Source organism: Ostreococcus tauri (genome assembly GCF_000214015.3).
Source record: "Ostreococcus tauri WGS project CAID00000000 data, contig chromosome 04, whole genome shotgun sequence".
Taxonomy (NCBI): domain Eukaryota; kingdom Viridiplantae; phylum Chlorophyta; class Mamiellophyceae; order Mamiellales; family Bathycoccaceae; genus Ostreococcus; species Ostreococcus tauri.
Window position 1 is genome coordinate 174475 of NC_014429.2, and position 13578 is coordinate 188052.

General features: G+C 60.1%; 9 protein-coding genes across 9 annotated transcripts; 6 read left to right on the plus strand and 3 right to left on the minus strand.

Moving 5' to 3' along the window:
• Positions 1–162: 162 nt before the first annotated feature.
• OT_ostta04g00970 (P-loop containing nucleoside triphosphate hydrolase) lies at positions 163–2089 on the plus strand (the record flags this gene model as incomplete). Its single annotated transcript, XM_022984431.1, has 2 exons — positions 163–1032; positions 1559–2089. The coding sequence occupies 2 exons, from the start codon at positions 163–165 to the stop codon at positions 2087–2089; spliced, it is 1401 nt and encodes a 466-aa protein (XP_022838706.1).
• Positions 2090–2187: 98 nt separating this feature from the next.
• Positions 2188–3183, minus strand: OT_ostta04g00990 (Ankyrin repeat-containing domain; the record flags this gene model as incomplete). The annotated part of the gene is made up of 1 exon (XM_003078588.1): positions 2188–3183. One exon carries the CDS (start codon positions 3181–3183, stop codon positions 2188–2190), a length of 996 nt encoding a protein of 331 aa, XP_003078636.1.
• A 109-nt stretch (positions 3184–3292) lies between these two features.
• Positions 3293–5080, minus strand: OT_ostta04g01000 (GPI mannosyltransferase; the record flags this gene model as incomplete). Its single annotated transcript, XM_003078589.2, has 1 exon — positions 3293–5080. The coding sequence occupies one exon, from the start codon at positions 5078–5080 to the stop codon at positions 3293–3295; it is 1788 nt and encodes a 595-aa protein (XP_003078637.2).
• A 281-nt stretch (positions 5081–5361) lies between these two features.
• Positions 5362–6375, plus strand: OT_ostta04g01010 (UBA-like; the record flags this gene model as incomplete). Its single annotated transcript, XM_022984432.1, has 2 exons — positions 5362–5591; positions 5856–6375. 2 exons carry the CDS (start codon positions 5362–5364, stop codon positions 6373–6375), a joined length of 750 nt encoding a protein of 249 aa, XP_022838707.1.
• Positions 6376–6517: 142 nt separating this feature from the next.
• OT_ostta04g01020 (unnamed product) lies at positions 6518–7492 on the minus strand (the record flags this gene model as incomplete). Its single annotated transcript, XM_022984434.1, has 1 exon — positions 6518–7492. The coding sequence occupies one exon, from the start codon at positions 7490–7492 to the stop codon at positions 6518–6520; it is 975 nt and encodes a 324-aa protein (XP_022838708.1).
• Positions 7493–7702: 210 nt separating this feature from the next.
• Positions 7703–9439, plus strand: OT_ostta04g01030 (Iron-dependent fumarate hydratase; the record flags this gene model as incomplete). Its single annotated transcript, XM_022984435.1, has 1 exon — positions 7703–9439. One exon carries the CDS (start codon positions 7703–7705, stop codon positions 9437–9439), a length of 1737 nt encoding a protein of 578 aa, XP_022838709.1.
• Positions 9440–9571: 132 nt separating this feature from the next.
• OT_ostta04g01040 (unnamed product) lies at positions 9572–10546 on the plus strand (the record flags this gene model as incomplete). The annotated part of the gene is made up of 1 exon (XM_022984436.1): positions 9572–10546. One exon carries the CDS (start codon positions 9572–9574, stop codon positions 10544–10546), a length of 975 nt encoding a protein of 324 aa, XP_022838710.1.
• Positions 10547–10701: 155 nt separating this feature from the next.
• Positions 10702–13143, plus strand: OT_ostta04g01050 (Methyl-CpG DNA binding; the record flags this gene model as incomplete). The annotated part of the gene is made up of 1 exon (XM_003078593.1): positions 10702–13143. One exon carries the CDS (start codon positions 10702–10704, stop codon positions 13141–13143), a length of 2442 nt encoding a protein of 813 aa, XP_003078641.1.
• A 66-nt stretch (positions 13144–13209) lies between these two features.
• OT_ostta04g01060 (UspA) lies at positions 13210–13578 on the plus strand (the record flags this gene model as incomplete). The annotated part of the gene is made up of 1 exon (XM_022984437.1): positions 13210–13578. A coding segment is annotated over one exon (369 nt), but the record flags the coding sequence as incomplete, so codon positions are not given.

Here is a 13578-nt window from a genome sequence, read left to right on the forward strand (position 1 = left end):
CTCGCGGCGCGTCGCGGGCGAGCGGCGACGCGCGCGCGCGCGCGGAGTTCGCCCGCGTGGACGCGCGCGCGCGGTGAGAGGGGCGACGACGGGATGTCGGGCGACGATGACACACCGGCGGCGGGTGACGCGTCGACGACCGTCGGCGCGACGACGCGGACGATGGACGATCTGGGCGCGCGCGTGGACGCGTTGACGTGTTTTCTCCCACCGAGGGTGATGACGTCGCTGCAGGCGCGATCGATCGAGCGGCTGACGACGATTCAGGAGCGAACGCTCCGGGCGGCGCGGGCGGCGCGGACGGATGTCGTGTGCAGGGCGCCGACGGGGAGCGGAAAGACGCTCGCGTACGTCCTGCCGATCGCGGACGCTTTGTGGTGTGAGAAAGAATCGAGGGAAGGCGAGGACGGGGTGCGGGCGATGATCGTGACGCCGACGAGGGAGTTGGCGGCGCAGGTGGCGGCGGAGTGCGAGCGGTGCTGCGGGACGGAGTCGTGCGCGGTCGTCGTCGGTGGGGCGTCGGCCAAGGTGCAAGAGGACGCGATTAAGGTGAAGCGAGCGAAGATTGTGGTGGGAACGCCGGGGCGGTTGAAGGAGTTCGTCGAGCGCGGGGTGATTGATCTGCGGACGGTGGAGACGCAGGTGCTGGATGAAATTGATCGGCTCCTGGACGGCGGGTTTGAGGGTGAAATCGAGGCGGTGATGCGCCCGCCGGGGGCGTGTCAGACTTTGTGTTTTTCAGCCACGATCTCATCGTCGTTGTCGAGGTTTTTAGATCGCAGGCTCGTCCCGGGATATGCCGAGATCGTGTCCGAAGGTTTGGGCGGATCGAACGTCGGCGGACGCGTCGAGCATTTTTGCTTCGCCACGAAGGCAGGAGACGATGCGATCGGGATGGCGGTCGCACAGGCGTTAGAGCACTACGCGATCGAGCGTGTTGATGGGAAGGTTGGTGGTCAGGCGATCGTGTTCACGGAGACCAAATTGACGGCGGAGCGCGTGCGCGCGACGTTGACCAATATGTTCACGACGGTGCGTGTTTACATTTTTCTTTCGATCCAAAACCAGGTCTACAGTCTCGTCGCGTCGCTCATCGTCGATGACGAACAAAACTTAAGGGATTTATGAGATTGGATTCATTCCATGTTCGAACCAAAGACTACAATTCTCCGAGACGATGAAGACTGCGGCGACGACAGACGACGGACCGAGTGGATTATTTTCCTCCTACAAGCGAGTTCCAGATGATTGCTAACATTACCTACATTCCCTGAGAGAAGACGGTGATTAAAACTCTTATCGATAACCGTTGATGGAACGAACTCTCGTTGACCAATTTTTTGCTTTTTTGCTCGCTCACGTTCAATGGCGATGAAGATACCACTCTTATCACATGTTAGACTGTCGAGATCGAAGGGTGAGGATCCTTCGATCGATGTGCACAACCAATGAGCGAGTCATTGAGCGTGAGCGAGACACGATGCCTCTTCTATTCGCGAGGAACTTTCCCTCGCTCTTTCGTGATGTGAATCGAGACTGACCATGAATGTGCCCGCAGGAATTCAACTCAGGGAAACGCGCTCGACGCGTGTCGACCTTACACGGTGATCTGCCGCAGCCGGCGCGAGACGCGACTCTCGCAAGTCTGCGGTCGGGAGAGGTGGACGTTTTAGTGGCCACGGATGTGGCCTCTCGAGGTTTAGATTTACCCGGGGTGGAGCTTGTGGTGCACGCCGACGCGCCAAAATCGGCGGATACGTACTCTCACAGAGCTGGACGCGCCGGGCGCCCGGGGTGCGCAGTGCCGGGTGTTTCGCTTCTCCTTTCACGACCAGAATCGTCTACGGAGACGGCACGTCTCGAGCGTGAGGCGAAGATTACGTTTCGCCGTCTCGTGCATATCGGCGAGCGCTCTCGCGAGCGCGTCACGGGCGATTTGAATCTCGACCTCGTCGAACGCATCGATCGCGGGCCGGTTGAGGAGCGTCGTCATGATTCTCTCATCTCTGACAATTTCGCGGCGTTCGCGGCGGATATTCAGCTGATCGGAGAGAAGAAGAAATCGACGACAAAGAAAAAGCGAAAGTGATCGAACCTGGATGTTCAAATGTGTAATTTTATATTAGCGCAAACATACACCGAAGCGTCCGACACGCGTACATTTTATCGTTAGAGATTCATTTCCACCTAAAGTCTGAATTCATTCACGACGTCACGCCTTACTTGCAAGACTTCATTCAAGAAGTCACGCCTTACATTGAAGTCGCGCCGGTCTCGGCGTTCGAACTTGCCCGATTTCATCTCGCTCAGTTTTGTGAAGATTCTTTGGGCTCGCAAACACACGTCGAGATACTCCCCCTCGGGTGCGAGCTCAACCGCGTACGAATCGATGAACGACATGATGTTTTGCAAATCATTCATCAACGGATCGGTCGGATCGATGAGCTTCAAAACTTGCGCGAACTCGTTTGGCTCGTCTTCGTCGTCGTCTTCAGCCGCGCGCCTCCTCACCGTCTCGATAAGCTTATTCAAATCATCCCCGGTCGGCAGAGGACAGTCTCGATCGAGAGCATATTTCAAGCACCCGAGGTATCCGTGATACGCCGCCTCGTACGTCGTTCGCCAGTTCCAATTGCAGCCGTGCTCGCGCGCCCAGATCAAAACGTGCAAGTGCCCGTTGTACGCCGCTCCCGACGTCGTCTGCTCGTCCCAAGGCACCCCACGCTCTCGCAACCACGCCAAAAGGTCTAGATCGCCCTTCCTCGCCGTGAACGCGCACGTCATCGCCCCCGACGGACACCCGTTCGTCACCAGGTACTTCAACGTCTCCGCGCGCGCGTTCTCCGCCGCCTCCGTGCACGCCTTTTCGTCCCACTCACACGGCGGTTCGAGCGTTCGCAGGTACTCGATCATCTCGAGGTGTCCACGCGCGGCCGCCCCGGCGATCGTCCACGGTCCGGGGATCGCGCCGTCGCCCTCGACGCTCGCTCGAACGGCGTCGAGCGCTGATTCGTTCGAACTATTGAGTGCACCTCTCGCGGCGGCGTTGAGCGCCGACTCGTACGGATCCGGTGCCGCGCGCGCGCGTTCGCGGACGCGTCGATCGTGATCGAGCTCGGCGTCCGAGCGTCGAGCGCGTTTGGCGATGCGCGCGTCGCGTCGATCGTCGCGCATCGGCGCCATGATCTGAGGCGCCGGCAAGGGGGTGCCCGCTTTTGGGAAGCGCGCGGGCGCGGACGCGCGAGGGCGGGTCGTGATGACGTCGGAGATCTACTTTGCGAGCGATGAGTCTTCAGTATTCAGGTTTTGACGCGCGGACTAATAACGCGTAGTCGACGTACGCGTTACGACGCTCGGAGAGGCCGGGGAGGTAGAAGATCCGCGTGAGCGTCGGCGATCGCGTCGCGTCGAGGAACTTTTCGACCTTTACGTCGACCCAGTCACCGGAGGCGAACGCTTTTGAGCGCGAGTGCGTGTTCGATTCATCGAATCTGGCCTCGACGAGGAAGCGGCAGTCGCTCGGATCGACGTATTGGTTCGGGTGTTCCTCGTTGTCGTCGTTGAGACCCTCGGGCGTGTGCGCTGAGCCGCCGCGCGCGGGATCGAACGGCATCGGTAGCGCGCCGTTGAATCCGCCCTTGATGAAACGAAGTCGATATCGATTCGACGGAAAATGATACGAGCTCGGGAATCGGTACCACTCGTCACCGACGCACACGTTCACCGTGGCGTCGGCGCCCGCTTGCTCGAATTCCTCAGCCAGGTACGCCGGCCAAGCAACGCCGTCGGCGCGCGTCGATGGTTTCGGCAGCGCGGCGTACATCTTCGCCGGAGCACCGTAGTACTTTAACAGCGCCATCGTGCGCGAGACGGAGCACACCGCGGTGGCGAGCAGAGACGCTACGACGCCGAAGACGATGAGGCGCTCACTGAATCGAGACTTGCCAAAAGTATGCCTGTTAATCGCGAGCGCGCTCTCCCCGAACGCTGCCACGGCAACGGCGGCGCTAAGACACAGACTCGGGTAGATCATATACAGGAAGCGCTCCTCCTTGTGCGGAATCATCGTGAAGAAGGTGGTGACCAACGGAAATGGCGTGCACACAGCGAGAAACACACGCCATGAATTCCTGTACGTCTCGACTTCAGCGAGCGCCGTTTTTGCGTCCTGTTTCTTTGTCTTTAACAAAACTCGCGTGCTCCAAGCCTTGGCGGCCACCGCGATGGCGACGGCGAATGGAGCGAGCGCGGCAAAGACGAGTGCCAGTTGGAAATTGAGCGCCAAATTTTTCGCGTAAAACAGCATCCCCTCGACGCCGTACAGATCGCTCTTCCCGCTCGCCACGTTGTACCTCAACAGATTCACCACCGAACTCACAGCCTTAAAGTTCCCCGGCGGGTTGTACATGTACGTGTCGCACGCCACCGATACGACAGCCGCGGCGGTTGTGGCGACGACAATGACGCGCGCCGTACGCCACACCCCGATCCCGTACACCGAGTACAACCCAAACGGCACCGCCGCGATCCCACTGAACGGCCAACCGAACACCACCGCGACGACGCACGCGACGCACGCACGCGCGTGCTCTCCCCTCAGCGTCGCCGCCGTCGCCGCGGTGACGCACGTCATCGCAAACGAGCTCGGCAACATCGACGTCGACGCCACCGCCATCCCTCCGCTCGTCGCCAACAAAACAATCAAAACTCCTCCCACGAGCGGTCGCCTCTTCGCGCACGCGTCGACTAAATCCGCCTCGAACCACGCGGCGACGCCGCCCAGCGCCGCTCTGGTCGCCACGAACGCCGCGCGCTTCGCGTCCACGCCCGCGACCGCCCTCACGATCGCCCCGATCGGCCAGTGCGCGAACAGATACGCGTACGACCGCAACGCGAACGCATCACCGTGTTCCCACGTTTGTAAACCGTGACCAAAGGTCAAGAAGTGTAGGGGCTCCCAGTAGTTGAAGCTCTCATCGCAGTCGAACGCGTTGAAATGCGCGCTGATGAAGAGCGCGCGCGCGGTGGATATCGCCACGAGCGCTCTCGCGAAGAAATCCTCGCGACGCATCGCCCCCATCGCGACCGGCGTCGCGCTCCGACGCGACGCGTCGCTCCGGAGCGCCAAAAACATGTCACTGTAAACGAACGGTGAACGCTCGAAAGGCATCGAAACCGGCGTGAAAAATCCCAAAGGCGAAAAACCACCATTCAATGTGGAACCCCTTTCGATGCGCGCACTCGGCGAAAACCGTGACCCCGATCGGGACGCGAACGAACATCACACGTCGACGCCGTTCCGAGCGTGCGTCGACCGCGCGACCGAACGCGCGCCGTCCGCGACAGTTCCTTCATCGCGCGATGTCCGCCAACGCCTCGTTTGAGGAGTCCGTCGTCGCGTTGAAGTCCATGTTCCCGGACATCCCGGAGCTGGTCGTGCGAACGACGCTCGAGGCGAGAGACGGACACGTGGAGAGCTCGGTGGAGAAGCTGTTACAGATGTCGCGACGGGGTGGAGGTGGACACACGCAAGTCGGCGGGTTCGATCGCGCGCCCGGCGCGATCGGGATGTCGCCGTCGTCGAGGAACGGGTACGTTTTAGTGCCGAGACGCGTCGGCCCGGGTGTTCGCGTGAGCGGCGTTTCGTGGGCGTGATGACGCGCGCGAGGGGTGTTTCGGGCGATGAAGGGGTTTGTTGGACGAGCTAAAAAGTGTTGCGTGCGATGGAATCCTGTGAATGCGGATCCACGGCGCGCGGGCGATGGGAGAGGGCGATCTAGAGCGCTGATCACGAACGGGTATTGGACGAAAATGTGACACGGGGTGACTGACAGGCTTTTTTGACGTAATCGCAGAGGATACGGGAACGGTGGTTACGGTGATCAGTCCATGGGGTCGCAGGATTATTACTCTAACGTGCCGCCGCCTCGAGAGGAGGATTCGCTGTGGGATTGGCTCACGGGGCCCTCAACAGCCGGGAACAGTTCGAACGACGAGACGTGGAACTGGATATCGAACCAGATGTCGTACCTGGCGCTCGAGGCGTCGCGCCAAATTAAAGGGGTGACGGATGCGATCGCAGAGGAGATTTTGGGTCCTCCTGAGGAGGAGTTAGGCGAAGAAGTGGAGGAGATCACTGAGGAGGAGCGGGAGCGGGCGGACGTGGTGTCGGGCGGCATGTCGACGCAGGCAAGTCGACGCGCGCCAAAGGCGAAGAAGGATACGCCTCCGCCGAAGAAGAAGCCCGGCAATCGCGCACAGGAATATGAGGAGGAGGACGACGACGCTCTGGGCGCCGTCTTGAACCTTCTCGGTCTGGAGGATGAAGACGAAGAAGAGGAGTACGTGCGCCGCGACTCGAAAAAGGATAAGTGATGCAACGGAGACGCTGAAATGATTCATGTTTCGGCGGTTCGAAGCGAACCTTGTACATTGCAATGGAATTTGATACGTATTTACGTCGACCGCGCGCGCGCGAAAGCAAGGCGAAACACGATCGCTCCTGAGACATGCTACGTCACGAGTTGAGCTCAAGCGCGTCGACGCCATGACACGCGTCCGTGACTGCTGACTCAAAAGAAATGAACGATGACGTACTGTCAACGCTAGAGCGCGGTGTTAGAGGAATCTTCACGCGCGGCGGTGCGTGCTTGGCGATTCGGAACTTGGCCGCAGTGGCTTCTTGCGCGAGTCGACGCCGTCTCTCCTTCTGTAACCGCTTCAATCGCTCCTTCGTATTTTCCTTCTCCTGAGCCACAACGAGCTTGTGAAGTGCGTCAAAGTACTCCTCGTTCGTTTTTTTACGAGGCTCCGCGTTGACATCGACGGAATCGTTCCACGCCGCTTTCGTTTGTTGCCGCGGTTGTTCACGCTCGCGAGCTCGCGCTGACTCCGCCGCTTCTCGCGCAGCTCTTCGCGCTCGACTCCTCTTCGCCATGACAGCCGTTCGAAGCGCGTGGCGCCTCTTCGCCCGCAAAGCCTTTTCGTCTTCTCTGAAGTTTTTCTCGTGCACAACCGTATCCTTGGGCGCAGTCGCCTCGCTCGTCCGTCTCGGCGCTTGGACGTCGGCGCTCGCTGTTGACCGAACCGCCGGCGCCTCCGTCTCCCGCTGTGCCCGAACGCATCGCACCGTCCCGCGCCGTCGTCCGACCGCAGTACCTCGGTTAACGACTCTCAATGCTCGTATCTCCCTCCGCGCGCGTCCGAGCTCGCTCTCGCGCCGTTCGCACGCCTCGCACGCCCCTCCGTCCTCCGTCTGCGCGCTCGCGTCTCTCGCGCTCGCGTCTCGCTCACCACCATCCGTCTCCACCCCCTCATCCTCGACCACAGCGTCATCATCGACCACACGCCTCTCCGCGAACGCTTTCGCGACGTCCGCCGCCGCGAGCGCTCCCACGGCGTCCATGAACCTCCCGACCTCCTCTCCGCGCACCATCGTCTCAAAAACCGGTTCATCTCCCACGCCACCGAACCACGCCACGCCGCCCCCCATCGCCGCGCTCGACCGCCGTGGACGACGACACAATTCGTCTTCCGTCGCCGTTCCGTCTCGCCGGTCCCGCGTCCGCGCCCGTCGCGCGCTGACGCGTCCGTGTGAATCCGAATCGTCTTTTTCTTTCCATGCACCCCGCGTCCCGTTGACCCGATCGTCCATCGTCGAACGCCGCGTCCCATCTCCGCGCGCTCGAGACGCGCGCGCGCGATGCTCCGACGGGTGACGGACGCGCGCGCGTTCGCGAGCGCGTCGCGCGCGCTCGCGTCCGCGACGGGCGTCGGCGCGCGACGCGGCGCGGGATCCAGCGCGGAGGCGCCGGTGCAGGAATTCCACCACGCCCCGCTCTTCGCGACGACGACGGCGAAAACGGACGTCGAATGGCGATTGGTGACGCGAGAGGGCGTGCGTGAGGTCCAGAGCGCGGGCGGGGAGACGTTCCTGGAGGTGCGGGCGTCGGCGCTGCGGGCGCTGGCGGCGAGGGCGACGCGGGACGTCTCGCACCTGTTGCGACCGGGACACCTGCGACAGTTGCGGAAGATACTGGATGACGCGGAATCGTCGAAGAATGATCGGTTCGTGGCGTTGGAACTGTTGAAGAACGCGTGTGTCGCGGCTGGGATGGTATTGCCGGGGTGTCAGGACACCGGGACGGCGATCGTGATGGGAAAGCGCGGCGGGCGAGTGCTGACGGATGGCGACGACGAAGAGGCGCTCAGTCGAGGGGTGTACGACACGTATACGACGACGAATCTGCGGTACTCTCAGGTGGCGCCGCTGACGATGTTCGAAGAGAAGAACACGGGGACGAATTTGCCGGCGCAGATAGATCTGTACGCGACCAGTGGGGATGAGTATCACTTTCAGTTTATGACAAAGGGCGGCGGGAGCGCGAACAAGACGTTTCTGTATCAGCAGACCAAGGCGGTGCTGAACGAGGCGAGTTTGATGTCCTTCTTGGAGGAGAAGATTAAGACGATTGGAACGAGCGCGTGTCCGCCGTATCACCTGGCCGTCGTCATTGGGGGATTGAGCGCCGAGTTAAACCTGAAGACGGTCAAGATGGCGAGCGCGAGGTATTACGACAATCTGCACACGTCTGGGAGTGAGCTCGGACGCGCGTTCCGGGACTTGGAGTGGGAGGAGAAGATTTTGAAGATGACGCAAGACATGGGAATCGGCGCACAGTTCGGTGGGAAATACTTTTGCCACGACGTGCGCGTGATCCGCCTGCCGCGTCACGGCGCGTCGTGTCCCATTGGCATCGGCGTCTCGTGCTCTGCCGATCGTCAAGCGCTCGGTAAGATCACCAAAGACGGCGTTTTTATCGAAGCACTCGAAACGGATCCCAGCAAGTACCTCCCGGACGTCACGGAGGGCGCGCTCTCGAACGAAGTCGTGCACATTGATTTGAACCAACCAATGGCTGACATTTTGGCAAAGCTCAGCCAGTGTGAGGTCACGACGAGGCTCACGCTCACCGGCCCGCTCGTCGTCGCGCGCGACATCGCGCACGCCAAGCTCAAAGAGCGACTCGATCGCGGCGAGGATCTGCCGCAATACATGAAGGATCACGCGGTGTATTACGCCGGTCCCGCCAAGACGCCCGAGGGCATGGCGAGCGGCTCCTTCGGCCCCACCACCGCCGGTCGCATGGACTCTTACGTCGATCAGTTCCAAGCCGCCGGCGGCTCGATGGTCATGCTCGCCAAGGGTAACCGTTCGGGTGCTGTCACGCGCGCGTGCAAGACCCACGGCGGTTTCTACCTCGGATCCATCGGCGGTCCCGCCGCGATTCTCGCGCAAAACAACATCAAAAAGGTTGACGTCTTGGAGTTCCCCGAGCTCGGCATGGAGGCTGTGTGGAAGATCGAGGTCGAGAATTTCCCAGCCTTTGTCGTCGTCGATGACAAGGGGAACAACTTTTTCTTGAAATGGACCGGTTAATCGCCCGCGCGTGTGATCAAACCAAACCGCGCGCCGTCGCGCGCCGACTTTCCGTTTGTCGCCCGCGCGCGCGCCCTAACAGCCAAAAAATGCACATCCGCACCCGCACTCACGCGCGCGTCATCGATCGCCATGCCCGACGACGCCGTCGACGCGCTTCAAACGGTGGACGTGAACGCCCCCGTGCCCCAATCATCGGACGCACCGTCGCAGGAGGAGCGTAAACGCGTCGAGAATGTTCAAAATCAAATCTCGACAGCTCGCGATGATCTCCCTCTCAAGGACGATTCCGGCGCCGATGACGCGCCTTTGACGGCGTCCAAGGCGGGAGAGACGCCCACGGGCGCGTCGGTGCAACCAACGGCGAAGAAGCCGAGGACGACGAACGGGGAGCGCGCGCCGAGGGAGATTGATCTCGACGCGCTCCCGGAGACCCTGCGCGAGTGGAAGACAAACGCGGAGCGCGAGCTGAGAAGTCTGTGGGGGAAACATCGTCTGCGGTTGCTCGATTGGTTCGAGGTGAAGGGTTCGATCAATAAGTGCATCGTGTCGTGCCCGAGCGGGGCGCTCAGGGAGAAGATGCGAGAGCTGAGGGACGACGGCGTGTTCGGGAGCTCGATGGTGCCCTATTTGCAGCTCCTGCGAGACGTCTTCGACGAGACGGATGAGTACAAGGATAACCTGGATGATGAATTGAATTACGATGACTTTTACGACGACGATAGCGAAGACGAAGATAGCGATGAGGACGAAGACGAAGAGGATGAAGCGGATGAAGAGGAGGAGATTCCGCAAATCGCGCGCGCGCCAAAGGCGACGCCCGCGACCGAGCCGACGCGAAACGCGAGTAAACCCGGCGCCTCACGCTCAGCGCCGACGACGGAGGAGATGGATGAGATCAGGATTAAGTTTAGCAAGTTCTGTCAATTTTTGGGTCAGTACTTCTCCGAGAAGCGCTGCGAGGTCGAGGACGTGGTCGAGATCGTGGACCGCGCTCGCGAAGACGGCTTTGAGGACGCCCAAGAGGTGAACAAATTCCTCGAGATCATGCAGCGTAGAAATATGATCATGTACGACCAAAACGACTGGCGCGTGTACATATTGTAATCCACACCGAACGGCACGCGCGCATCGCACCGCGGCGAACCGAACGCGACGTCCAACCGCCTCACACCGCGCGTCGGCGCGAGACGGCGCACGGTGCACTTTTCAAATTTCAAACAATCCATCCACACTCCCCGACGCCTCCGAGGGCGTCAAAAATGACCACACAGGACGCGCGCGAGGCCATCAGAGATCTTCGCGCGTACGTGCGAGCGAAGGAACGCGTGGACATCTACGATATCGGGGAATGGCGCGCGGAGATTCGATTTCGAAAATCAGGCGATTCAGCTGGAGTCAAAGATAAATACTTCTACGCCCCGTGTGGGACGCGTTTTCGTAGTCAAAAGGACGTTCGGGCGTTCGCGGTGAAGGCGATAAAGTCCGCGGGAGCGAAGTCGGGGGAGAAACGGCGCGTCGAGACGGTCGAGAGAGGGGTGAAGCGAATGAAAAAGACGAGCGCGCCGAAGAAGACTGCGAAAGAGGCGGCGTTTGAGGAGTTTTTGCAGCAGGTGGCGGCGGTGACGGGACGGGACGTTCGTGGAGATGGATGGCGCGTCGAGTTGTTCGAGCGGAAGAGCGGGAAGGGGGGGGCGTGGAAGGAGTTCTTTTCGCCGCGCGGGCACAAGCTGCGGTCGATGAGAGAGGTGTTTCATTATCTGTCGCACATGAACTCGATCGATGAGGTGCGAACGGGGGAGGAGGAGGAGGAGGAGGAGGGGGGAGAAGGCGCGCGGCCGAGCATGGAGGAGCTCGAAGAGATCGAACGGAGGGAGGCTGAGAAGCACGCGGCGTTGATTACTAGGCCGGTTACGGCGTTGGTCGAGCGCGCGGCTCCGAGTGTGCAAGTCACTGGCGTCGAGGTGGACGAGGATATGGACGAAGATCGACTGGCGATGCAGTTCATGGATATCACGGGATTTGAGCCGCTGTACGAAACCGTGGAGGAGCTTCGCGCGATGGTGAAGAAGGAGCGCGCTCAGGCGGCCGTTAAGATAAACGACAGCTCGTCGGCGTTCAAATTTAACACCTCCAGCCGTAGCCAGCGAATGACGTTAGAGGAGCTTCCGAACGGCTCGAGGTCTGCGCGAGAAGAGGATGAGCGTAAGAGAGTGGAACAGCGAGCGCTTATCGACAAGATGAAGGCGAAGAATCAGAACGTTGAGGATTTCATTGGTAACATCTCTGAGGCGGATTGGAGGGGTGACGGGCGCGTACCCAAGTTCTTAGGGAATACATCCGTTCCCGATATCGTGCGAGGAGGCACGCGGATTGGAGCGGCGCCGCAGATCGCCGGAACTGAGGCCGAAATCAAGTGTTTACCGAGCACAAAGCCCGCGGCAATCCCGGAAGTGGATCGACCCCCGTTTGATCCCACCGATACCAACGCAGTGTCGACGCTGAAAGCGGCGATGCATACGAGCGCGACGCCTCAAGAGACTCGGTGCCGCGATATAGAACGCGCCAAAGTCATCGACTTGATTCAGGGATGTTTGCGCGATCATAGACCTGGCAGCATGTATCTCGCCGGTTTGCCGGGAACTGGGAAGACACTGACGCTCAAAGACGTCCAAAGAACGACGGAGAAGTGGGGCATCTCTGGGAAGACTCGTCCGCGCGTGGTTTTTATGAACTGCATGTCCGTTCACGATCCGAAGGCGATATTTGGCTTGATTCTTGATGAACTCAACGAAAACGTCACTGCAACTGATCGCGACCCCGCGAAAGAGTCAGTTGAATTCAGCGATGTACCGGAAATCATGGCGTTGCGAAGGGTGGTCACAGAGATGAAGGGTGGGATGGTCATCATTCTGCTCGATGAGATGGATCAATTGGTGACGAGGGCGCAAGAAGTGTTGTATGAACTGTTTGCGCTACCGGCGCTCAGGGGGTCGAGATGCGTGCTTGCAGGCGTCTCCAACGCCCTTAACCTCACCGATCGTGTGTTACCCCGACTTCGAGCTCGCGGGTGCGAGCCTCAGCTCGTGACGTTCGCTGCTTATGACGGCAACCAACTAAAGGAATTGCTCAAGCAGCGACTCGCTGTGCTCCCATTCAACGCTTTCGAAGACAGTGCGTTGGAATTGTGTTCGCGCAAAGTCGGGGCAGCGACGGGAGACATGCGAAAGGCGCTGAATGTGTGCGCCACAGCTATAGATATATGTGTCCAAGAGGCAACGAAATCGACCGAAGAAGCGCACATGGCTAAGGGCGGTGTGAAGATTGCTCACATGGCGCGCGCGCTCTCGAAGACATTTAGTAATCCAGTGGTGGATTCGATTCGGGCGTTGCCACAGATGCAGCAGTTGGTGTTATGCTCCGCCGCGAAGTTATTCCACAGTGTGGGTACGGTGGAAACGACTACGGGTACCCTTCACGATAGATACGTCGTCGTGTGTAAGACTGCTGGTGTCAAGGAACTGTCTCAAGGAGAGTTTTACAACATGTGCACCGCGCTCGAGGATCACGCCCTTGTCAAGGTTGGAAAGTCCGGGAACGATCGCATGCGCAAGTTGAAGCTACAAGTGAAGTACGATGACGTCGTCTTCGCTCTGCAGGGCGTGCACTTCTTCCGGAACTTGTTAGGTGTCACCAACCAGTAGGCTTGCAGTTGTGATGACGAGACGAGGACGTTCGCGCATCTCTGCATAGCGTGGCGCGCGAGAGACATGGCCACAGCCACCCTGCGACCGATGATGCGACTCAACTCGGTGATGGGAGCGAGCTCCTCCAGACGCCACGCGATGCGCGCTCAGGCTCTGAAACTCAAGCGTTTGTCTGTGAACTCGCGTCGACGCGTGGGACTAGTCACGCACGCCGAGGGCGAGAAAGCGAAGCAGCCATCGTCCGGGGTCTTTAACCCGGGCGAGAACTCGGCTCAGTTTTCACGCTTTTATCCTCCTGAGGCTCGAGATTTCACGTACTCTCGGCACATTCTTCTCGCCGTGGACGGCACCACTGCGTCCGAAGACGCCGCTCGATGGACATTGAAGAACGTAATCCGCAGTGGAGATTTGCTTCACCTACTACACGTCGCC